Source organism: Alnus glutinosa, chromosome 11, assembly GCF_958979055.1.
Source record: "Alnus glutinosa chromosome 11, dhAlnGlut1.1, whole genome shotgun sequence".
Lineage (NCBI taxonomy): Eukaryota > Viridiplantae > Streptophyta > Magnoliopsida > Fagales > Betulaceae > Alnus > Alnus glutinosa.
The window spans coordinates 25,290,776-25,317,220 of NC_084896.1; the positions used below are offsets into that span (position 1 = coordinate 25,290,776).

The 26,445-nt window shown below is 36.8% G+C and overlaps 2 protein-coding genes and 1 non-coding gene across 3 annotated transcripts; 2 read left to right on the forward strand and 1 right to left on the reverse strand.

Annotated features, from left to right (window-relative positions):
- Window positions 1–13,469: 13,469 nt before the first annotated feature.
- Window positions 13,470–17,389, forward strand: LOC133881508 (receptor protein kinase-like protein At4g34220). The gene is made up of 3 exons (XM_062320444.1): window positions 13,470–14,897; window positions 14,991–15,578; window positions 16,510–17,389. The coding sequence occupies exons 1-3, from the start codon at window positions 13,823–13,825 to the stop codon at window positions 17,187–17,189; spliced, it is 2,343 nt and encodes a 780-aa protein (XP_062176428.1). The 5' UTR covers window positions 13,470–13,822; the 3' UTR covers window positions 17,190–17,389.
- A 2,284-nt stretch (window positions 17,390–19,673) lies between these two features.
- Window positions 19,674–19,746, reverse strand: TRNAK-CUU (transfer RNA lysine (anticodon CUU)). The gene has a single exon. It is a non-coding gene; the product is annotated as a tRNA-Lys (tRNA).
- Window positions 19,747–20,816: 1,070 nt separating this feature from the next.
- Window positions 20,817–22,917, forward strand: LOC133881509 (probable carbohydrate esterase At4g34215). The gene is made up of 2 exons (XM_062320445.1): window positions 20,817–21,414; window positions 22,410–22,917. The coding sequence occupies exons 1-2, from the start codon at window positions 20,878–20,880 to the stop codon at window positions 22,632–22,634; spliced, it is 762 nt and encodes a 253-aa protein (XP_062176429.1). The 5' UTR covers window positions 20,817–20,877; the 3' UTR covers window positions 22,635–22,917.
- Window positions 22,918–26,445: the final 3,528 nt, after the last annotated feature.

A 26,445-nucleotide genomic window follows, 5' to 3' on the forward strand; every position in this document is an offset into this window, starting at 1 on the left:
CTTCAGCAAAAGACCGAGACACTGTTAGCTACTTCTTAGACTTCCAAGAGATAAGGGAGTCACCAAGAAAAGCACAATAACTAGTGATTGATCTTCTAGTATCCACACAAGCCAACCAATCAGAATCACAAAACACTTTGAGCTGGAAATCAGACTTTGTTGAAAAAAATAAACCTTGAGCTGGAGCATTTTTAATGTACCTTCAGACCCTATGAGCAACATCAAGATGAGGTTGTCTCGGGGTATCCATGAATTGACTAAGGGTTTGAATTGAGAAGGTAAGATAAGGCCTTGTGATGGTCCAATATAGCAAACGACCAATTAGCCTCCTGTAAAGAGTAGGATCCGAAAGCAAGGTGCCCTCTTCTCTGGACAATTTAAGATTTTGCTTCATTGGAAACTGTACTAGTTTTGAAGCCAAACAACCAGAATCTTCTAACACCTCAAGAGCATACTTGCGTTGACACATAGAAATACTAGCAGAAGATCTTGCAATTTCTAATCCAAGAAAGTACTTTAAAGATTCTAAATCCTTGAGTTTAAATCTCTCATTCAGCAAGAAAACAAATGAAGAAATGGCATGAGAATCATTACTGGCAACAGCTACATTATCAACATAAACCAACAAAGCAACAAATGAGGAAGCCGGGTGAAAAGTGAGTAATCAGCGTTAGATTGTACAAAGCCACGATCAATGAGAGTGGAAGAAAAGTTTGAAAACCATTGTCTTGAGACTTGCTTCAAGCCATAAAGAGATTTGTTAAGCCGACACACTTTGGACTCCCCCTTAACCCAAAACTGGGAGGCATAGACATATAAACTTCTTCATGAAGGTCCCCATGCAAGAAAGCATTATTTACATCCAACTGATGTAAAAACCAGTTCTTGGTGGCAGCTAGGGCTTAAAAACATCGAACAGTAGTCATTTTGGCTGTGGGTGACAAAGTATCTTGATAATCCAAACCCTCCTTTTGAGTATACCCTTTTGTCACTAGCCTAGCCTTATATCTTTCAACACTACCATCAGTCTTATGCTTAATTTTGTACACCCATTTACAACCAATATGGTGTTTATTAGGTGGAAGGTCACATACAACCCAAGTATGATTAGTTTCAAGAGCTGAAATCTCAGCAGACATTGCATCACGCCAATGATCAAATTTAACAGCTTGGTGATAAAATTTTGGTTCAGTTTGAGAAGAAATGGAAAGACAAAAGTGTTTATAAGTGGGAGACAATTTATTGTAAGAAAGATAAGAAGATACGGAGTAAGGAATACCTGAATTAGGTGCTGTGGAGGATGGCAGAGATGGCAAAGAATATGCTAACTGACAATGAAAGTCCTGCAGATACCAAGGCGTAGTTCGAGGTCTAGTAGATTTTTGAATGAAGGATGGGGGTATGTCAGGAATAGGAGAAGGAACTGAAGAGACAACAGGCTGAGATGGAGAAAATGGGGAAGAAGAAGGTTGATAAGGTCAGAAAGAGGGAAGAGGGATCTGGAAATGAAAAAAGAAGAAGAGGGGTGATTTGAAGAAGCATTAAAATCAGGTATGGAAATTGGTAAAGAAATAGGAAATTCTAAGGAAGAAGGAAAAGGTTGAAGAAAACAACCATCAATAGAAGAATTAGTGAAATTTAAAGAAAATGGAAAAAAATGTTCATGAAAAATAGCATCTCTAGATATGACAATAGACTTTGTATGCAGATTATAAAACTTGAATCATTTTGTGCCAAATGGATAGCCAATGAAAACACAAGGGGTAGCTCTTGGATCAAATTTAGTACGGTGCCTAGATAAAGTGGAAATGCAAGCAAGGCAACCAAAATCTCGAAGGTAATCATAAGATGGAGAAACATAATATAACATGTCATGAGGGGTTTTGTTTGATAAAAGAGGAGTTGGAATTCTATTTATGAGATGAGCAACAGTTAATATGCAATCACCCCAAAAAGGAAGATGAACTTGAGATTGGAATTTTAAAGCTCTAGCAACATTGAGTAGGTGTTGATGTTTCCGCCCCACAACTGCATTTTGTTGTGGAGTTTCAACACAACTAAGTTGATGAATGGTGCCATGAAGAGAACAAAATTCATCCATTTTGAATTCAGAACCATTATTAGTGTGGATGCATTTAATCTGAAGATTAAATTGAGTATAAACAAGACTAAAAAAAGATTGAAAAAGTGAACGAGTTTGAGATTGTGTTTCTTCAAATGCACCCAAGTAAAACGAGTGTAATCATTGACAATAGTGAGAAAAAATGTGAGCCATTTATTGAACAAGTGGCCATTGACCCCCAAATGTCACAGTGAACTAATTGAAATGGCATACATGTAGTAGAATTATGTACAAGGAAAGGTAAATGATGTTGTCTAGCTAAAGGACATATTGAACAAGTGTCCTTGGAAGTACAAGGAATGGCAGAAACATTATTATGCAGAAATTGCATTCTAGAAACAGAAGGATGACCTAACCTATAGTGCCATACATCAGACATAGAAGTCTTTATTGAGCTAGAACAAACAGAAGAAGATATGGGTAGAGATGGAGAAACTTGCGGATGCTACAGCAAATAGAATAAGCCACCATCTTCCTTACCCACTCCAATCGTCCTCCAAAGGTACAAATTCTGGATGAAGCAAAAACCAACAAGGAAAATTAAACAAGCTTTAAGAAATTTAATGAGTTTGCTAGTAGAGATAAGATTGAAAGTAAATGATGGAACACATAGCACTTCAGTCAATGTAAGATTTTCTGAAATAAAAACTTTGCCTATGTGTGTAACAGGAACAACTGAGCCATTAGGCAATTTGACAAAATTAGAAACAACAGCAGTAATGGTTGTGAACAACGAAGGACAATTGATCATATGATCAGTTGCCCCTGTGTCAAATATCCAGGGTGTACGATATGAATTAAAAATTGAAGGCTTTGGATGAGAAGCTGAGAAAAAAAATACTGAATAGCTAGGATTAAGATTGAAAAGAGAAGAAATAGGACCTGACACCTGAGAGGAGGTGGAGGCTGAAGGTGCAGAGGAAGATGCACGAATACTACCTGCCATGTTTGCAGATGAAGAAGTATGGAAGGTAGCAGATTGATGTTGTAGAAGGGATACAAGCTGCTGACATTAATTTGGAGTAATAGTCAGCTGAGGTACAGATTGTGAAACCTCATTCTACTGAGTGGAAATGAAAGAATCACCACCAGTATCTTGTACATGATTAGCATAGTGCACAAAAGGAGGTTTCTTGATGTTCTTAGTTGTTAGTTTGTAATTGGCCACATTATGTTGGACAAAATCACTTCTTTGTTAATATGCTTTTTATCAGGGATTCTGCTATTCAGAAGTGTCTCCAGAAGATTTTGCACAGTTTGCAAGTTAGAAATTTCGGTTCCCTGCCAGCAGTCCGGACGACATGTCATACCGTCCGGACGCCCAGCTATCCAATGCATCAGCCGTCTGGACGAGGTGTCAAACCGTCCGGACGCCCATCAAACTAAAGCATCATCTGTCTGGACGACGTAAATTCCGTCCGGACCTTCCTCTGTGTCGAGAAGCTTCGAACTGCTCCAACTTGCATTCGTCCGAACGATTCAGCAGCTCGTCCGGACGATCCTCAGTGCTCGATCAAGCCTTAAGATTTCTTTCCAAAACACAGATATGGGAAGATTGCTGCAACCGTCCGAACGACGCGGATTCCCGTCCGGACGCGCTCATCCATAAGGCAAGTATCGCAATTCAAATCCAAACGTCCGGACTCCAGTCAGCATGGTCCGGACGCGCGTGCGTCATATATGGAAATTGCGTGCATCAGATCAGCCGTCCAGACGACCATCCTCCCTGTCCGGACGCGCGAAGCCTCTATATGGAAATTACTTGCAACGAATGTGCCACCGTCCGGATGACAGGGCATCACCGTCGGGACGCGGCTCTCAAACAGGAAAGATCTTTAGCGAAATTTTCAGAATTTCGGTCGCACAGTTGTCCGTCCGGACGGCCTATGACCACCGTCCGGACGGCGCCCAATTTTATCAAGCCAGACACTCATTTGAATTGTTAGCCTATATATAGAAGCCCCTAGGCTTGAGAACAGCAAGAATTCGGTATTGAATTTCACTAGTGCTTAAAGGGCTATATTGTGAGTTTATTGAGCTGAGTTGATCTCTCTAAAGCCGTTGCTGTGTGTGCTGTTGTTGCACTTAACTTGAAGTCTATCTTAGGGGTTGGCCCTAAGGTAAATGATTCCATTGAAGACCCCTTCATGTAGGAGACCTGGTTGGGAGGCGTTTGTGTTGAGTTACACGTTAGAGAGCAAGATACGACCACTACATCAGGGGTATGTGAGTGTTACTACTTTGTATCTAGTCTTGTCTTCTGAATTGTGGATATCCTGGGTTTGGCTGCCTCGGAGTGGTTTTTTCTCATATTGAGTTTTCCACTTCGTTAAAAAAAATTCTTATGTTATTTATTTTCCGCATTGTTAACACCTTGTGCACACACTTACGTTATGTTAGAAGTCAATTTCTATTTTTCAATTGGTATCAAAGCTTGGTACACTCTGTTAAGATTCAATTCTTGAGTGTTATTTTTGACTTCTATCTGTTAACATGTTTCAAACTCTTAATATTGTTCCTGTCTTTGACGGCACAAACTATGGCTATTGGAAGGGTCGTATGCGGTTCTTTTTAAAATCTATTGATTGTTGGAGTATTGTTGAAACTGGTTGGACTAAACCAGCGAATACAGCACTCGAACTAGTCCCTCAGAAGAACGCACGACTTTCAAATGATAAAGCCCTCCATGCTCTATGTCAAGCTCTTTCACCGTTTGAATTTGTAAAAAATTTAAACTGTGAATCTGCTCAAGAATCGTGGCAAATCTTGGAAACAACATATGAACGCATTAAACTTGTAAAATTTGTCAAACTTCAAATGTTGATTTCCAGATTTGAAGAAACTAAGATGTTGGAAGAAGAGACATTTGGAGAGTTTTACTCCAAGATGAGTGACCTGAGAAACTCCATGGTGAGTCTCGGGAAGCCTGTCTCGGATGTAAAACTCATCCGAAAGATTCTAATATCTTTGCCTGAGCGTTTCAAGATCAAGGTGACTACTATTGAAGAGAGCAAAGATCTTGAAGAAATGAAGATTGAAGAGTTGGTGGGATCTCTTCAAACTTATGAGTTGTCCCTGCCCCCGGTCAAGAAGCTGAAGACCATTGCCCTTAAGGCTTCCAAGAAAAAGGTAGAAGCCTCATCTGGAGATGACTCTGGGGAGGAAGAGAAAGCCAAAAATTTCAGAAGACTAATGAGAGATGACTGATTCAAGAAAAAGTTTTCTGAAAAGATAAAAAAAGCTCCTAGAGAAGCTGAACCTGAGGAAGAAGAAAAGAAGGATTCTAGAGGTCCAAGATGTTTTGAATGCTCAGGATTTGAGCACATACAGGCTGATTGTGGGAACCTCAAGAAGGGCAAGGGGAAGGCTTACAATGTGACTCTCAGTGATGAGTCAGAAGAAGAAGCTCCTGAGTCTGAAAAATTTCTAGCCTTTGTGGCTCCATTTGTTGAAGAAGAGGACTCTTATTACTCGGAGCATAGTGATAATGGGGATGAACTCAAGGAGGCGTACAAAACTCTCTATGTAGAGTACGAAAAGCTGAGGGAAGGACGTAAGCAGCACCTTCATGATTTGAACAGCTTGCAGATTGAGAAGAGTTCATTGCTGCTCAGAATTCAAGAGCTCGAGGAAAAGCTACTGGAGACGCAGCTCCAATTAGAAAGAGTCACTGATAAAAAGCTGACTTGCATGCTGTCCATTCAGAAAAGCCCAACCGACAAGACTGGTCTTGGGTATGTAGCTCCTCCCACTGACACTCCTTCTACTTCCAAGACTGTATTTGTCAAACCTGCAGTCCCAGAGCCTCCCCTCATTGCTGAAGATAAAGGGAAGGACAAGATTGATGATGATGTTCCAGGCACTCAGAAGCCTCATTCCATCAGAAGATCTCCTATATGCCACCACTGAGGTCAGAGTGGGCATGTCCGACCCCAGTGCTCCCTCCTTAAAGCACAAAAAGCGAAGGCCAAGAAAGAAGTGCCCACACTGACTAATCATGGCATTAGACCTCTGACCCAGCATCAAACTTCATGGTATCAAGCACCTTACCAGGCTCCATGGAGACAAGCACCAAGGTATCAAGCTCCTCAATATCAAGCTCCTTGGTTTCATGCACCTTGGTACCATGCATCTCAGCATTAGCGACCTCAGCAGCGATTTGTACCTGCCAATCACAGTGGCAAATCCAAGATCAAATCCAAGCAATTTAAAAGGTCGCAGAAGGTGGGAGAAGATCAATACTACAGTGAGCCACCTATTTGGATACAGAGCATGATGGAGTGGATGGCTCAGCAGATGAAGTCCTGCCAGCAACCACCCACTGGAAGGCAGGCTTGAATCAAGAAGAAGAATAACCCCATGAGGGGGAATGGACGCACCTAGCAGAAGAAGGTGTTCATGCCTAGGATTTGGTTCCTAATCCTAAGGCATCAGGTTTGATTGCTTGACTTTGACTTGTTATATTTGGTATGCAATCTAGGAACCAGATTTGTTTTGCCCCCTATTTCTCTTAAGAGAGCATTGCAGGTACTTGTTGAGGAAGACAGAAAAAGCAGGTCGAGCAACTGCTTTTCTGTATTGGCATCATCGAGCTTTCACAAGTTTGATCATGCCTTGCATATGATGTTATTTCCATATTGCATTTTTTTTTTTTAAAAAAAAAAAGAAAAAAAAAGGGAGGAGAAATAGCAGGAGATTTTCCTTTCTTGGCATATCAGATATTGCATGTGTTTTCACCTGATATCTCAATTCATTATGCATTAATCAACTTTACTTAAATATGATTGAGAGTTTATGACTATATCTGCCAAGTGATTTTCCTGTATATGCAATAGTTGGATAGCTTCTTTCCTCATGCGATGAAAATGTACACTATCCAAGACTCCCCTAAAGGTACATCTTTTCTTTTCTGACTTTTTGTTTCTAGAGATTCTGGATAAGAGAATAGGATTTTGATAAGATGGTCAAATTGACTAAATGCTAGTTGAACCTAGAACCTAAAAATTCTGGTATTCTCTCTAAGTTGCAGCATCAAAAGAATTAAGCAGTTACCTATAAACTTGTCAAATATGAGAGGAGTATTAGAATATGAGAACAAAAGTCCCAAGTTCTATAGGTGAAATTTTTTCATATTAAACTTATATAGCAAAAAACAACTGGCAACTTCCAGCGAACTTCGGCGGCGGAGTTTGCCGAAGTTTGACACATCCTGGCCGGATGTCGCTGGAATTTGGCGACCTTTGGTGATGGTGAAGAATAAACTAAGAGAGAATACATGCGAGAAAAAGAAATTCAAAATTGAAAAAATGGTTTACAATATTAAAAACGAAAACCATTTTTTCAAAGATTAAAGAAGGGAATGGTTTTCCTATCAAACCGAAAATGTTTTTTTAGTTTGATCATCGTCTTTAGTTGTATCAAATATCAAAAATACAGAAAACATTCAAGGCTGAAACAAATGGAGCCTTCTAATAGTTATTCTTTTATTTACATTGTTTACATTTTTCCAGCTTTAAACTGAACACAAATTTAAATAGCTAAATAGGTAATAGCAAGGTATAGGATTCATTTGGGATTGAATTATAAAATAGTTCGATAGAGTTTCAATTCAGTTCAACAAATATTCTCTTCATTTTAGCTAAAAAAATCGCTTTTTTTTATTATTATTATTATTATTATTATTATTATTATTATTATTATTATTATATATATATATATATATATATATATATATATATATATGTTTTAACTACCTACTTTTTCAAAGCACCTATCTATCATTTCTTATTTTAATTATCTACTTTCATTATTTAATATAAGGAAAAATTACAATTTAACCCCCAAATTGCTAGTCGTTTTGCAAGTAACCCCACGAACTGCTCGTGCCTGAACTCTGGCCCCCTAAACTATCAAAACGTTTCAAAAAGGCTTATTTTGTCGAAATATGCCTATATTACCCTTGCCACATGTCATTTTTCAATTAAAAAATAATAAAAATTAAATTTAAAAATAAAAACTAAAAAAAAAATTATTATTTTTTTCAATAAAAAAATTAGATTTTTTTAGTTTTTGAATTTTATTTTTTATTATTTTTTTAATTGAAAAATGACACGTGGCATGGGTATTATAGGCATATTTCGATAAAATGTGTCTTTTTGAAACGTTTTGGTAGCTTGGGCAGAGAGATTCCAATCGTTGGGACTACTTGTAAAACGACTGACAGTTTGAGAAGTTAAACTGTAATTTTTTCTTAATATAAATATATTTTTTTTTTTTCAAAATACCTACATTTCAAAGTCTTATGCAAGTCTTATCATGAATCAGAAAGTTAATTTTGTTTTTTTAATATTGGTGAACACTATAGCATCTCAATGATTTTAAAATTAAAATAGCTAATCGAATACATTTGCATTTTTACCCAAATTAATAAAATATTTTGTTTAGCTAGGTGAGTAGGTGTGAATGCTCATGTATAAACAAAGCTAGCCATTAACATCTTTGACTTTATATGATTAGGCTTGTGACTACTTTATATGATTAACCTTAACGACTACTAATAAGAAAGAAACACCGAAAGAAGTGGAAGAAAAAGAGGGCACTCAGAAAAGGAAAAGGGAAAGAAAAGACAATTGAATTAGGGATTTTAAAGGGAGATCTTCTCTCGGAGCTCTCACACCATTCTTTTGACAAGGAAGATGCAAAAAGGTGGACAAATTCTATTTGAATCATGGACCTCCATTATAAGGATATTATAACGGCGCGACAGGTGTTCTGATAGCCTAAGATTTGTTCGGGCACGTGAGTTCTATCGGAACACTCTCAATTTATTGTATTCTAACCACCAATGTAGACGGTCAATTACAATGAATCCCGATCATCTTATTTTTTCCATTTTTCGGGTTCCCCAATCATATCCAAATTGATGATTTGTCTTGCAAAGAAATAGATGGAGACCATTTTTAGCACAACATCTACAAAATTTGTGATGTCCTTGAAAAATAAGTACGAGGATCATTGCTTAAAATGTCGGTCACCATTATAGTTTCGTAGAAGTGAAAGTTGCACCTTTTTAAGTCGGATCAATATTGTCGTATTTGTGGTTTATGTGAGTAACATAAGAAATGGTAGACATAATCATTTAAATTATTATTCTAACATTTTCTCTCACGCGTGACGTCAAATTTTGTCTTAACTAGGGAGGTCCAACATGTGGAATGAAATATTTAACCAATTTTTCTCATAAAACAATTTTGGGAAAATTATACTTACCCCTTCAATCTACCACGTACCCAATTTGCAAGGTCCCCTTAATCTTTCAATTTGGTTAAAGTATCCTTTTGATCTACAATTAGAGTTGCAATTAATGTCTCAATTTCCTCAAGTAAAAATGACAGAATTACTCTCCATAATAATTATTTTTTAAAAATAAAAAAATAAAACAAACCGTAGGCCACTAAACGTTTTTTTTTTTTTTAAAAAAAAATGTATGATATTTTTGTCATTTTGAAGGCGGAATGGAGGCATTGTAACCCAATAGTACGTGTAGATTTGTAAAGTGTACAAACCAAATTAAAAGATTGAGAGAAACATTGCAACAAGAGTTATAGATTGAGAAGCACTACATGAAATTTGGCTCTAATCGTCGCTAAAAGTTTAAAAGTTGTTGTTAATGACGTTAAGCGACAATTAGTCGTCGCTAATAGTTCAAAACTGCTGCAACTAATTTTGTGATGCACATAGGTATCTCATATGAGGAAAAGAGTTATATATGCTTGTAGAATGGTTGGTGGTCTGGTTCAATGAGGTTCTCAATCCATGTGAATTAAACATCTTCAATGTTCCCACGCATGGCAGAGTCTGATTGCTTAACATATATCTTGCCGGCAGTCAGGACCCCTGAAGTTTTTCATCAACTGGATAACTACTCTATTAGCATCAAAAGATTTTTCCAACATCCCAACTTTTGTTGTCTGAATTATGAGAATTTACATGCGCCAAGAGATGCAATCATGCTATTCTTTTGTGCTCAAATGTGACCCGAAACATGTTCATATGCAGACTCTTCAGTAGGGATGGGTATCGGTTCGGTAGGCGGTTAAGTCGGTTAATTCGGTCGGTTAACCGACTTTTGTCGGAATGCAGTCGGTAAATTTATTTCGGTTAAGCGGTTAATAGGCAGTTGATTAAACGATTAATAGGCGGTCGGTTAAGTCGATTATGTCGGTTAATAGGTGACAAGTAATCAAGAAAACGTTCTTCCGTTGGTATGCCTAACGAGGTTACCCATGTTTGTTTCTTCTTGTTGCGGGTCCATTAGCCTACAATACGGTGTCCGATTAACTAATTCTTCAAAAGTTAAAATTTGTTAAATTAATTATCTCAAAACTTAACCTAATAGAGAAAGCTGAGTATAATCCTTTGATATTCTAAGATTCTCCTTGGCATATTATGTCAGTACCGATTGATATTTATGCTGGGGAAGTATGTAGATTGCATCAGGCAAACTTTTTATTGGCCTTGTATGCATTAGGCAGGGAGTCCACGTAGAACCCTTACCAAATTGTTAATCATGTTGTTCACATCGTAATCCTGTCATTTAAGAAATAAAAAATTTATCCTTTCAATTATATATATATATAAAATGAGTAAATTCGTTAACTCTTGTGTTAAAAGCTCCTTTCTTTAAAGTTGTCTTTGGTTAATATTTTTATATGAGGAGCATACAAAAAGTTTGGCTTATTATGTGTATTAAATTTGAATGGAAAATGCTTAAAATACTATAATTTTTGTTACGATTTCTTTTAAAACTCATGCAGCAGTCAACATTTTATAAAAATAAATATAAAGTGAACTGACACGTAAGTTTGTAAACGTAACAAATATTATGCGTACGGTCACTTGACAACACACTTTTTAATGATTGACATCGATTAATATTACATAAACTTATTAAAATATTGATTAAATAATTAAATTCATCTATTTCTATCCGCTTAAACTTTTAGGATAAGTGATGATTTAACATAGTATCAGGGACGGATTTAAGAGGGGGCTGGCAGGGGCCATGGCCCCCCCTCAATTCCAAAAAGCAACAAAAAAAAAAAAGCAAAAAAAAATTATAAGGTAAAAAAAATAAAATTTAGCCTATTGGCCCCTACCAATAATTTTTTTGGACCCTTGGCCCCTGCCCATAAGAGTTTCTGGCTCCGTACCTGCATGGTATCAAAGCCAAATATCTTGAGATCAAACCTTAACTCATTCATTTACCCTAACTTCAATTAAATATTTCACTTGTTGGGTCTTACCTATTAAAAGGTAGTTTGAGCTCACACGTGAGAAGAGAAGTATTAAAGTATTGATTAAGTGATTAAATTTACCTTTTTCCTATCAGCTTAACCTTTTTGAGATAAATTAAGATTTAACATAACATCACATCAGTTTATAATAAGAAATTTATAATCAAAATGATTGTGTTAGCGAAATTTTTGTTTGAATAGTAGTAAGAAGTGATTGATGTAATATAAAATATAAAAAAGTTTAAAATTATTTTATAAAAAAATGAAAAAGTTTTGTTTTGTAATGTATTTTTTTATTTGAATAATAAAAAGTAAAAAAAAAAAAAAAAAAAAAAAAAAAAAAGGATAGAGAAAATGGTTGCCAACCGGTGCCATGGCTATGATCATCAAAAGAATGAGCATGTGGGCCAGTGGCTATGATCATCAAAAGTATCTGTGGTTCCGGATTTTATGTTCCTTTGTTAAGGAGTCGTGAGACTTTTCAAGTACGCATGGGATGAAAACTAAATGGCCCACCGATCAAAGCACTGACACCAAATCTTATAATGCTGTTTATTAACTTTAATCCAGGATTACCTCTAAACTTACTTTTTCAATCATGAATATAATTAGAATATTAAGATTAAAAATTTTTTTTAAAAAAAAAAAAATCAAATTTATTTCCTATGTTTTCTTGCAATTTCAATTCAACGATTAGGTCGTTAGGTTTTTCTCTCATTTCAAATAGGCTATTTCGTCAACCTACTGTTCAATTATTTAAGAGTATACAACATTAGACCAATAAATTAATGTCTTATTGTTCTTATTTGATACATTATATGTGTGACGTTCCACATCGTCTGAAAATGAGGATGTGCTTATATGTATAAATGCACAATTTATGATACAACGCGTTTTAAAGCCGTGATGGTTATGAACCTATCAGAACTCTGCAGTTAAGCGTGCTTTTGAGAGAGCAATTCTAAGATAGGTGACCTCTTGGAAAGTCTGATTTGGAGGAGCCAAAAACGGACAATATTATGTTATTGAGGGTGAGTCATTACAACATGTCTACTATATATGTCATGTGGCGTTAATTGATTAGTGATGTGACGTATCATTAACTAATTGAACGAAAGGTTGATCTAGATATCTAAAACTATAAACTAAATTAAAATTACTTGAAAATCTAAAGAATAATTTTGTTTTTTTCCATTAAAAAAAGGGGAAGGTAGAGAATGAGGAGCGGATAAACTAGTGTAAATTTTGAAGTGGGTGAAAGGGTGGGGAGGGGGGGTTGCTGTGGCTTGATTGAAAGTAGAGTAGTTCTGGGTGGCAGACCAGAACCACACACCTCCCAAATCTAAACAGAAACTATATTATTAGATTGTGAATGGGCCATTCCTTGTACTCAATATTTGATGAGTCCTTTTCATAGATGACTGTTTTCATGTGAGAGTTTGGCGTTTTTATCTCTTTTCCTCTCTTTCCTTTTTCACTTCCATCAGTCTACTCATGTGCTCATTGCAGCCACTGATCTCATGAAAGGATTGCTACACATATTTGCAAATGTTTATTTTTTTTGATGTGACAGAAAATATCATCATTAAATAATACATGTTCTGTAACATTTCGATCTCATATTGTAAAGAGATAAATAATTTACGTAGAATAAATGGTTTATAAAAATACTAATGAATGTCAAGTCTACGTTCCCTTTTAAAATTTACTCTTACTAAACAGGGGGGATTGAAATTTAGAATCAAACACTTGTTTTCAGAATTTAGTTCTAAACTGATGTGTCACAATCTTATAAGATCTATCATTTTAAGAAATGTACTACAATCTCATAGAATTGTAATACATCAATTTAGAACCAAATTCTGAAAAAAAAAATATTGAAATGTCTAGCATTTCTCGTAGTCGGGAGCAGAGTAGACTTTTGGTTCCTTTGCAACATGATATGGGCTCCAACTCACTTGGGTGTCTTGTAGCAGAATCAGAATCCCCCTCTGATTTCCCGGCCTAAAACTAAGTTTATCGAGAGGAAATAGACAGTGTTGGCAGAGGCAGTACACTGTACAGTGGTACCCATTTCCCTTTCCCTTTTTACTATATTTCCCATATTCATTTTAGTTCTATTCATTACACCCCTAGTTTTCACCGTCCTTTTGCTTTCTGCTACTCACTGCATCTCTCTGCAACTCTCCTCTGCTTTTCCTCCATTTTCTTACCACCAATCTTTCTTTTTCTACCTCCCATTTGTTTTCTCTCCTCCTCACAAGCACTGCCTTCTGCCTTTTGGAGATTTGGTCACCAAAACAACCACACATGTAGTTGGTCACCCTCTCTGCTTCTCTCCTTCCAAGACTCTATTTCTTCACCATGAAGTTGTAGCGAAGATGGTGAACCAGTTGAAGAAAGCATGAGCTGCAATATCTGCAAGAGCCTCCCTTTCTGGTGGAGAGTCACTTCCTTTGTTCTCCTTCTGCTTCCAACAATATCGTTTGCTCTCAACTCGGATGGGATCCTCTTGCTTTCCTTCAAATACTCAATCCTAAGCGACCCGCTGTTGGTCCTGGAGAGCTGGAACTACTACGACGTAACACCATGCTCGTGGAACGGAGTCACGTGCTCCGAAATCGGAAGCCCCGGCACGCCGGACATGTTCAGAGTCACTGGCTTAGTCCTCCCCAACAGCCAGCTTCTGGGTCCGATTGTCCCGGACCTCGGCATGATCGAACACCTTCGCCATCTCGATCTTTCCAACAACTTCTTCAATGGGTCTCTGCCTAATTCGATTTTCAATGCCTCAGAGCTTCAGGTGCTTTCCCTTTCAAGCAATGTTATCTCTGGTGAGCTACCGGCTGAGCTTATAGGTGGATTAAGAAGCTTGCAGCTTCTGAATCTTTCCGATAATGCATTGGCCGGGAAGGTACCGGAAAATCTCACTGCTCTGCAGAATCTGACAGTTGTTTCTTTGAGGAGTAACTACTTTTCTGGTAGCGTTCCTAGTGGGTTTAATTCGGTTCAAGTATTAGATCTCTCTTCCAATCTGCTTAATGGGTCTCTGCCTCTTGGTTTTGGTGGAGATAGTTTGCGCTACTTCAACCTCTCTTACAATAAGATTTCAGGAAGAATACCGCCGGAGTTTGCAAAAGGAATGCCACAGAATGCTACAATCGACCTCTCATTCAACAACCTAACCGGACCTATTCCGGAGTCTCTAGTTTTGCACAACCAGAAAAACGAATTCTTTGCCGGAAATACCGATCTATGTGGCAAACCTTTGAAGAATCTCTGCCCCATTTCTTCCACTTTGTCTACTCCACCCAATGACACCTCCACAACTTCTCCAGCAATTGCAGTCATCCCCAAAAGCATTGACTCAACCCCAGTGACAAGCTCAACCGGCACGCCAAACGGAACTGTTCAGAACCCAACACAAAGCGGCCTGAAGCCCGGGGCAATTGCTGGAATCGCTGTCGGAGACTTGGCGGGTATGGTTAAATCACCCCTTATCTCATTTATATTCTAACACCGCAATTGTAAATGATTAAACTTATAAAAACGAATAATTTATATTGTAACAGGAATAAGTCTCCTTGCCATGGTCATCTTCTACGTCTACCACGTGAGAAAGAGAAACAACAGCATTCTCAAGCCAACCAATGCACCAACGGACTCAGAGAAGAAAGCAGAAGCGAGCATGAAGCAAGACCCACTTGCCAGGAAACCCGCGGCGTGTTCCTGCTTAGGCGAAGAGATAACTTCAGAAGCAACCAGCTCTGATAGTGACGACCACGACAACAAAAACGAAGCTGCGCACCTGCATCATGTGCATCCAAATCATGATCAGAAAGGTCAGCTTGTGACGGTGGACGGAGAGACGGAGCTGGAGCTGGAGACTCTGCTCAAGGCGTCGGCGTATATGCTGGGAGCCAGCGGCGGAAGCATTGTGTACAAGGCGGTGCTTGAGGACGGGACTGCTTTGGCGGTGAGGAGGATTGGAGAGAGCGGAGTCGAGAGGATGAGGGATTTTGAGAACCAGGTCAGGGCCTTAGCCAAGCTGCGCCACCCAAATTTGGTTCGGATTCGTGGATTTTACTGGGGAGCGGCTGAGAAGCTTGTTATCTATGACTTTGTCTCCAATGGCAGCCTTGCTAGCGCCAGTTACAGTAGTAAGCTCCCTTTTCATCATCATCTCTAGCGTATATTAACAATTCTTTTGATTGAAGTCACTAAATTAATCTTTAATGCCTCTATATAAGAATTTTATACTTTCTTCTGATGTGATTTATTAAAATTTAAGATAATTAACAGCAGATAATAACTTTGGGAAATCACGGGCCTGCACATGATCACATAGGGCGGCTCACCTCATGAGAGAGTGAACCACATGCATTAACCTGGAATATATCCTGATGTGGTTCATAACATATTGATGGATGAAAAAGGATACACGTACACATTCTCTACATATATTTTTTTTTTATACATCTTTATACAACAAAGTTTCATATTTTTCATTAAATTTATGGACCCAATATGAGCCCCATAAATCTAATAGTAAATTTGAAAACGAGATCCTTAGAAAATGTGTATGATATGTATTTATATCGATATCATTTCATCTCATTGATAGATATCGAGCACTTTTACTAACCGGGTTATTAGCAATTCGTACATCAAATAAGAGAGTCTATGGGCCATTGTCCCAATAGATTTGGGACAGGGGCAGTCATCTATTAAGACAGTTGGATGTCGTAAGAGTTCTCTCACATTTTTTACTCAACAAAAAACTGTTGAAGATCTAAATCCCAAATTGAATCATCTTTGCTGTCTGTATTGGAGAGGACGAAAGATGTCCTCGACTTTATGGCAGTAACCTGTCTCCAACTTGCCTACCCAAAGAAAATGCATAATATGCCAACGCATGTGTCATTTTCGTAAGTAGACTGTCTACTACACTTGCTGTTTCTTTTTCGAACTTCGTTTTTTTAATGTACAGGGAGCATATATATTTGATGTGTTTGTACAATTTTTGTTGTTTGCTTAGGTTGACGATTAAGTACTCAACTATTTATGATGTTAAGTTCTTTCGAAATGCAGGAAAAGCAGGCTCATCGCCATTTCATCTACCTCTTGAGGTTCGGCTCAAGATAGCAAGAGGAGTTGCCCGGGGGCTGGCCTACATCCATGACAAGAAACACGTGCATGGCAACATTAAACCGAGCAATATTCTCTTGACCTCCGACATGGAGCCGATAATCTCCGATTTTGGGCTCGAAAGGCTCGTCTTTGGCAACACCAGCAACAAAGCAAGCAACTCAGCCCGGTTTTTGGGAAGCCAACAAAGACCCACGGCAGCCATTCATGAAGGCTTACAGGACCTCCCCACAAGTGGTTCCAGCCCCTACGCACCGGTGGTCTCGTCTGTCGGAACTGCGTGGCCTTACCAAGCTCCCGAGTCCCTTAAGAACGTCAAGCCTAACCCCAAGGGGGATGTGTACTCATTTGGGATAGTTTTGCTTGAACTTCTAGCCGGTAGAGTATTTTCAGAGCCGGAACTGGTCCAGTGGACCGCCGGTTCGGTGGCGGAGGAAAAAAACAAGGTTTTGAAGATGGTTGATGCGCCGATCAGGAGTGAAGTGGCGGGCGGCAGGGAGGATGCCATGCTGGCATGCTTCAAATTAGGATTTAGCTGTGCTTCTTTTGTCCCCCACAAGAGACCGTCCATGAAAGATGCCCTTCAAATCCTAGAGAGGATCCCATGGTCTTCATTCGAATGATGCATTTGGGTCCCATAAAAGTTACTTCGTGTGTTCTTTTGTTGACTTGAATGTTACATAAAGAGCTAGCATGAGGAATGTGGATAACAGATGTGAGAAAGTTGCTGTATGTTTGACTGATTAATCAAACTTTTATGTATAAGGTATAAGATACTTAGGTGGTGATTATGAATAGAAATTCCAAGCAATTTTATTGTTCAGATCGGTAAATGTGAGATTATTTTTATAGGGTTGATTTGTCCGAATAAGTTTTGTGCAGCCCACTCACATGCTCGAACAGGTAAATTTTATAAAATTTATTGAAAATTCGGATCCGGTGATTATAGCCCAGGTGTTGATGACAATTTGCATCACTAGCAAATACTAGCAAACATGATTGTGGGCCTGAAGCACTAGATCTGCTTTTTTTTTTTTTTTAATTATGGTCATTGATGGGTTCGGTTTCTTGTTGCATCATAATGGATTAGTTGTTTCTTGATGAATGTTATCCAACTCCTAGAGGTTCCCATAAATGGAGTGGAGTGGAGTGGAGTAGAGACCAATAATCCAAGGGACAAATCTATTCATGGTCTGTATTAGACATCAAAATGCTCTAAGAGTCTAAAAGATGAGTATATTGGACATCAATAGAGGAAAAGAAAAAACATATAAAACTATGTTGTTTAAGTGGGATCGGGATTAACTGCAATTTATTGACCAAATTGCACCAATCTGAATAACCACAAAGAGGGAGGGTTGGGACCTGCTTGCCCCAGGCAGAGGGGCCTCACACCCTAATTGCCCAGGGCAGATGGCCTCCATTTTTTTGTGGAAATTGTCCAAAGTGATTGCAATTCAGTTAACAAATTGAAATCAATCCTTATTCGTTTAAGTGATCAACAGGGTTCACAAGTATCATAGAAGATTGAGATCAGGGGCAACGAGCTGCCCATATTTCAAATCCTTGGTAGGCAAGTCGAGCACTTCTAACAAATTCTTCTTTGGATTTCCTACCATCTGTCGCAATGATCCCATCCTGACTTTTGAAACACCTTTATTGAAACTCAATTCCATTAGACTATATCATTGGATAACGATTCTTAGTAATTTTGCTTTTCAGATTGTTAGTGATTCGGACAGTAAATATAAAAGGGCTTTTATAGAGCCAACTTTTTTGAGTAGGTCTCGAACAGCCTACTTCCCACTTGGATTAGTAGGCTTCATATAAACTCTCTCACATACAATCCAAACAATAAATTTTTAGAGATCCAAATCCAATATCATTACACTGATTAGCCCAGCACGTATGATCAAATGACAACAATGTCTTGGAAGGTAGATGTATAAAAAAGGCCCATCCTCCGATGACCCATTAAAAAGAATTCGGGTCGACAGATATATATGCTTCTAGTCTCTAGAGTCTAGAGCTCTAAGTAGGGGTGTAAATGAGTCAAGTTCGAGAGAGCCAGTGCCGAGCTTAAGCGAGCCAAAACCGAGCTCGAGCTCATTCATCACAAGCCCAATCCGATCTCGAGCTCATTCATCACGAGCTTGAGCCGAGTTCGAGCGGTAATAATTAAGCTTAAGTCAGCTAAATGAACTCGATCGAGTCGAGCTCGAGCTTATGACGAGTGCTAAAAATTAAGTTCGGTTTGGCTGAGTTTGTTATAAGTTATATAGTTTATTTAACATACAAAAAATGAGTAAGCTCATTTAAAAATTAATATTACATTATATAACATATAAAAAATATATATTTATATTTTATGATAAATAAACTATATAACTTACAATAAAAAATAAATAAATAAATGATGTAATTATTGTTAAATATCTAATGATAATACTTATAACATATAATAAAATGATTACATGTCATATGACACAATGTTATATTATGATATGATCATATATTCCTTTAATCCTATTATATTACATGAATAATATGATTAAATATTTGGATTGTCATTATATCATATATATCACTAATAATTAAGTATTGATATTATTCATTTTTACTATTTTTTATACATATAACCAATAAATATATACTAACTAATGACCACTGTTATTTGTTATTTAATTTATACTTACATTAGTATATTGTTGATTAATATACTATATTATATAAAAAAAAAGTTATATATTAACAAATTAATATAATATATATATATATATGAGTCGAGCTTTAATAAGCGAGTCGATCTTTATACGAGCAGGTTCACAAGCTTTAACCGAGTCGAGCCGAATTTGTATTGTTTAATAATCGATCATATTTTCGTGTTCACGAACAACTCATTTAATAATCGATTCGAGCACGAGTCGAGTTTAAATCGAGCCGATCCCGAATAAGTTCGCGAGTGGCTCAACTCGTTTACACCCCCTCCAAGCGTGGTGAATGTCTCTATAACAATTGCTTGCTTGCCTTTTTTTCTTTTTCAATGAATTTATATTAATACATGAAAAGAAAAATGAATAATACAATATTCCTTTTATAGACAAAATCGCCCACCGTGGGGCTCGAACCCACGACCACAAGGTTAAGAGCCTTGCGCTCTACCAACTGAGCTAGACGGGCTTACTGATATGCTGATAGCAATTATCATTAACGATCTGTGGATTGAGATTTGTGCGTTCTGGATTTTCTCTCTCAATTCTGCCATCATGAGCTTAAAAAACTTCAGCCAATTGACAAATAGAAGTTTTGCACAAGAAACCATTGCTTAAACCCTTCACTCTTTTTTATCCACGAATAAATTCTATAAATAAATGCTGAAACCCCAAAACAGTGATGTTAGGAATCGGGCCGATTCCTTATTCGTTTGCCCGAAAGCCCAACCAAACGAAAAGTCCATTCACGATCGAGTGCTATCAACACTCAATCACGAATATACAATTTCAATTAGCGATTAGAGACGCGCCTCGGAGATCAAGACCCAATCAACGAAACCGATCAATACAAGGATTGATCCACTATTTAATAGGTAAGAAGTGTTAACAATGATTTGACAAGACCTGAATCATAAAAATAATCTTTGAACCATACATTTCTAGAATTCCAAGATACAAACAAAGTAAACATAATGACTTATTGTACTTAGGTATGATCAAACTACTATAAGCATGTCAGATTTGACATATGAATCACCTAATTAAGGTATCGAGATAAAAGGGCATGGCAAGCATAGTCCTCGTTACATTTAACCAACTATATATACCCGAAGGAGAGAATGGTAACAAATTTTTGAGCACGCGTTTGGGTATGTAATTTTTTTGTATTATATTCTACTATTTTTTACTATATTCGCAATTGCGAATACCGAAAAAATTTATTTTTTGGAATTATGTTTGGATAATTTAAAAAACTCGAGACAAAATTGAAAAAAAGTTGAATAAATCTTGAGTAGAATTCAAATTTAGCAAAACAACCCATACGTGTATTTCAAAAATAACAAAATATAATAAAAAATTTACCTAAACCTCCCCTGATCTTTGTTTAATTTTTTTTCTTTTCAGAGATTAAAAGCTAAAGATACCCATTTAAGAAAGTTTACTCGAAAAAAAAATATTAAAAAAAACAAAAAACAAAAAAAAAAACAAAACAAAAATCTGTCGCAACAAGTGACATTTCAACTACTTGGTCTTTTATACACTTCAATTTTAGAGATCTTAATCCTTCCGACAACCCAAGCCACCCGGTTGTGAAGCCATGGAAATACCCACTTCGAAAGAAGACGCACCCACAAAACACATCTTCATCCTCTCCGGCCAGAGCAACATGTCCGGCCGAGGCGGCGTGACCAAGCACCACCACTGGGACGGCGTTGTTCCGCCCGAGTGCCACCCCAACCCCTCCATTCTCCGCCTCAGCGCCACGCTCCGCTGGGAGCCCGCGCGTGAGCCTCTCCACGCCGACATCGACGCCAAGAAGGTGTGTGGGGTGGGGCCGGGAATGTCGTTCTCCAACGCGATGAGGGAGCGCGCGGGGTTGGTCGGACTGGTCCCCTGCGCGGTGGGCGGGACCGCAATCAAGGAGTGGGCGCGTGGGGAGCACTTGTACGAGAGTATGGTGGGGAGGGCCAGGGAGAGCGTGAAGGGCGGTGGGGAAATCAGGGCCTTGCTTTGGTACCAAGGAGAGAGCGACACGTTGCATCAGCATGATGCTGAGTCGTACCAGGTGAACATGGAGAGGTTCATCAACAACGTGCGTGAGGACCTCGGTTTGCCTTCACTTCCAATAATCCAGGTTGGCCTATTTCATGTTTACGCTATGTTTCAACCACTCTTTAGATTTCTTTTTTATCCAAACTTGTGGGATAGAAATATGAATGCCACTTTCATGTTTCCAGCTAATGTACATAGGCTAAGAAAATTTCAGTTGAAAAGCTTAATTGCATTTTGTTGGAGTATATAAAAGTGTCAAATCAGGTGATAACGTATAATCAAACTTTTAAGAGGAATCCTAGCGGGAAGGATTGAGAAGTATTGCAATTTGGATAGTTTATTTAGTCTACATTGTAACCGCAGAAAAAGGTGCAAGGGGTGGTTGTCGGGATGATCCGACCACCTCTCGTGGCCAAGGGGTGGTTCGGCCAAGCCAATTTTAAGGTAGCTAAACCATGGACAAAAATTAACTATAAATTGGTTTGTAGTTGATTCTTACAAACCAGTATGATAAAGTGACATGTGTTTCTAAAGCATGTGAGAAGCATATATTTTCTTATTAATGCTATTAAAAATACATATGTTTCTCAAATGCTATGGTACACATTTCACTTTATTAGACTTGTTTGTAGGAATTAACTATAAACTAGTTTGCAGCTAATTTTTGTGCCTGAACCACCCCTTTAGCCGCGGTCTTTGGGGGTGGCTGCATTCGCCACAACTCACAAGAGTGGTTTAGGGGTGTGGTCGGGTTGGTGCGGCCGATCATCCCAACAGCCACTCTTTGCACCGCAAGTCATTCCATTTTTCTCTTTTTTATGTCTTATCATGATCTAGACGTTTCATTTAAGATGAACAATCCAAATAAAAGCTATTGCACTCAATATAATATCCTAACTACCCTTAAGTACTGAGTAATGCACCGAATCTCAATCCAGTCTATATGCCAACGTGTAGAAAGTGCCAAAATATTGAAAAAGTAGAAGTTATGGTACCAAGCTTTTTGTTGCTAGCTTGGTTCATTGTGAACATGGATGCCATTATTGTATTGATGAGAGTGCAGTTATACTGATACAGGTAGCAATCTCGTCGGGGGATGAGAAGTACATGGAGAAAGTCAGGGAAGCGCAATTCAGAATCAATCTCCCAAATGTTGTATGCATTGACGCCAAGGGGCTGCCGCTCAAAGAAGATAACCTCCATTTAACCACGGAGGCCCAGGTTAGATTAGGCCACATGCTGGCTGATTCCTACCTCACCAATTTTTGCACCGCCACACCTTCCTCCTCATCCTTTACTTGAAAGAATGCAAATCCAACTTGCTTGCCCTTCGACTGGCTTCAAGTGTCCAAAAACAAATGGCTTATTTTCATCGTGCGGCTCTCTAAATTGCTATGTATCATTTGTAGAATAAAGATTTCTAGCAATTTTGTTGTCCGAGTTCTAACATTTTGAACAGCAAATATGAAAGAACTAATATAAAGTCTATCTGTTTAAACAAATTTTGGGTTGTTCACCCACTTGCTCGGATATATGGGGCTCGTAAAAACTCTCTCAAATTTAATTTATATTCTCATTTGTATCATTTGGTTTTGGATGATGGGCCTTGGTTTTCACATGGAAAAGAAGTGTTTCGTCCACAGGTGTTGACGGGATTAGATCTATGACTTCTTGTATGGGGTTAGAAAAGCTAAGAAAATACTCTAATTAGAGATGAGCATCAATACCTTTGGTTGGGCCAATTGTCAGTGGTTTACAATGACCAAACCGACGGATGTGATTGTGAAATTTGTTCCCTAAATAGGCCACTTATTAGAGTTTTCAAATGGCATGACATGTTGACATTGATGATTGTCCGTTGACAATTGGTCCGTTTGTCACAAAATGACTTGATGATCGAATCCCCGTAGCCAAGCTGGTGCCAAAGCTTGCACCTTGAGCAGTTAGTGACCCGGGTAGCTCGATTTGATTTTTTTTTTTTAATATTTTGCTTGTTTCGACGGGAAATGTTATTTGTCGAAAAATATTTTGATTTTTCTGAAAATATTTTTGGGTGTTTAGCTCGTAAAAAAAAATTACCGGTAATAAAAAACAATCGGCGATTGTGGCTGGAATCCGGCACGGCCGGCTAGATTCTAGCGATTGATACTAGAATCTGACACAATTGCCTTATTTCGGCAATACTAGCAGAAATCTGGTTAGTATAGCCGTAAAATAGCACATCTGCCTCATGAACGGTGGGCTTATTCCGTAGTGTGGCCTTTATGGTATTGGTCTACTGTTAAGGCCCAATTCAATAACTCGAAATATAATTATCCAACATACCAGATTTTTCAATATCCTTCATTTCATAGATGACTTGATTCTTATTGAAAAACTGTTTTTCTTACCATGAATAACTTACCATATATGTTTGTTATTGGGAGATGCCATAATTGGATTAACAACTAATTCTGACTCTCACTAACAATTCTCGTAAACTATAATCAAATAAATGGGTAAAATAAAACCAAACAAATTTACCCTCGACGTAAAATGTTTTTCGTCGTAAAATATTATCAATGAAATTATTTTTTAGAAAATTATGTTTGATTATCATTTTTAATTTTTTCAACATAAAAAACATATTTTTCAACAAATATTTTGAGCTCAAACAAACAAACAAACATTGTTTATAGTCAAAGCGAAAACGACTCCCATTTTCAGATCCTCACCAACTCTAATTAATTAATTAGCATATCCCATTTGGGTCCCACGCATATACTGATTACTGATACTAGACTGAGGCCGTTGCTTTTGGAAGCATTCCCGTCGACGCGACTTGGAAGGCGTGAAACATGCATTCAATCCAAGGATTCCTTGGCAACCCCTTTGAAGTTTGAACACTGCAAGCCTCATCAATCATCATTAATAGCCCTAACCCTCCTAATAACTATGCAATTAAAAAGCCACACATTTTTTAGTCCACTCTCCCATAAATAACAAACTAGCTGTTAACCAGCACTATGTGCTAATTCTTCGTTATAGGTTAAATTATACTTTAAAAAAAAAAAAAAAAAAAAATTGTCATACATCTTTCAATAAAAAGACAATAAATGTTAAGATTCTTAATTTTATTTTAACTCCAAAAAAGTAAAGCTTTTTAAAATATTTTATTCACATAGGTGTAGTTTATAACGAAAAGAAGTATAAAAAAAAATAGCAAAAAGAAAATCTAAATTCCAAATATTACAGCATAGGCTGTAGTTTTTTCAATGATCAAGATGATGCTGTAATTTTTTTTACAACACCTAAGCTAAATCCTACAAAATAAAACAAAATTTTTCACTCAACATTTAATGCAATCAAATAAATCCTCTCACATCATGTTTCAATACTTAATCAAATAATTTTTTTTGCCTTATTTTGCTTTTAAAAATAGAAAAAAAACACTTCAAAAAAAATTTGAGTGAATCATACCCAACCAAAAAAAAAACCATTAAACATTCAAATATATTAAAAAAATAAGACCCTTAATTTTATTTTAATCCATATAAATTAAAACATGTTAAAATCTTTGTTCTCCTATCAGTACGTAGTTTAAAATGAAAAGAAATATAAAGATAAGAAAAAAAAAAAAAAAGCGAGAAGAAAACCTGTAGATTATAATTATCAAAGCATTAATAAAAAAAAATTAGCAGGAGTCTCTAATATTATTGGTGTAATACATATTACATTTCAATACAAATAAAACCCATATAATTCTGAACATTATTAAAAAAAAAAAAAAAAAAAAAATACATTGTAAAAACTAAACAAAATAGCTGAAAATCGAGTAAATCATACAAACGAAAACAAAAATATTCTATAAAACATTCAAATGAACTAAAAACTAAGACACTTAATTTTAGTTTAATCCATATAAATTAAAACATGTTAAAATTTTTGTGCTCATATGAATAGTTTATAACGAAAAATAAGTATAAAGGAAAAAAAAAAAAAATAGCAAGAAGAAAACATGGTTTAATCTAATTACCAAAGCATTAATTAAAAATTAGCAGGAATCTATGATATTGTTAGTGTGATACCTATTATATTTAAATACAAATAAAACTCAAGTAATTATAAACATTTAAAAAAATACTGAACAAACTAAACAATATTTTTTTTAACCCAATCAAATAAGGAAAATGTTAGATTTATGACACCAACACAACAACTGTACAACAACCCCTCACATGAGGGTGGGCCTCACGGGAAATGATAAATATACAACCCCATCACAACTTTGAGTGGGTTGTGCCAAAGTTGTATAAAGGGGTTGTACCTCAATCATCTCTCGGGCTTCACACACTGGGCCCACCTTCATATGAGAGGTTGTTGTGCACTTGTTGTGATGGTGTAGTGCATGAATCAAAATTCTCACATCATGTTCAATGCTTGAGTAATGTTTATTGCACAACTCTAACAACTTTTTTTTAAGATCAACCATTGAATATCTCTTTGGTGTTTCAAAAGTATTTATATTCCTTTTATGCACAACAATCAAATAAATTTTTGCCTTGTTTTGCTTTCACAAGTATAAAAACACTTTCAAAAATGACTAAAAATTGAGTAAATCACATAAACGAAAAAAAATAAAATTCCAAAAAACATAAGTCTTTATCTTAGTTTAATCCATATACATTAAAATATGTTTAAATCTTTGTTCCCATGGGTATACATGGTTTAAAATGAAAAGTATAAATAAATAAAAAATCAAGAAGAATACATAGTTTAATTTAAATATCAAAGCATTAATTCAAAATTAGTAAGAATCTTTGTGTGATACTTATTATATTTCAATACAAATAAAACGCAAATAATTCTGAACATTAGGAAAAAAAAAAAATACAGAAAAAAAATAAACATTTTTTATGAAAATTTATTCCTATAGGTTGATATGGTTGAAAATGGAAAGCATAAAGAAAAAAAAAAATTGCAGAAGAATATCTAGATTCTAATTACAAAAATGCATAAAACACAAAGTCCTTCGACCTCCACAAATCAAAAAAAAAGTCCTTAAAAAAACAAAACAAAATAAAATTATGTTTCAACACTCTGTTCTTCTCTTGAATGTCGCTGCTGAATGCTC

Excerpts from the sequence above, each read along its gene's own strand:
- LOC133881509 (XM_062320445.1), top strand. The coding sequence starts at position 20,878 with ATGGAAATACCCACTTCGAAAGAAGACGCACCCACAAAACACATCTTC. Across the intron at positions 21,415-22,409 it reads CTTCACTTCCAATAATCCAG|GTAGCAATCTCGTCGGGGGA; the intron begins GTTGGCCTATTT and ends ATACTGATACAG.
- LOC133881508 (XM_062320444.1), top strand. The coding sequence starts at position 13,823 with ATGAGCTGCAATATCTGCAAGAGCCTCCCTTTCTGGTGGAGAGTCACT. Across the intron at positions 14,898-14,990 it reads CGCTGTCGGAGACTTGGCGG|GAATAAGTCTCCTTGCCATG; the intron begins GTATGGTTAAAT and ends ATATTGTAACAG. Across the intron at positions 15,579-16,509 it reads TGCTAGCGCCAGTTACAGTA|GAAAAGCAGGCTCATCGCCA; the intron begins GTAAGCTCCCTT and ends TTCGAAATGCAG.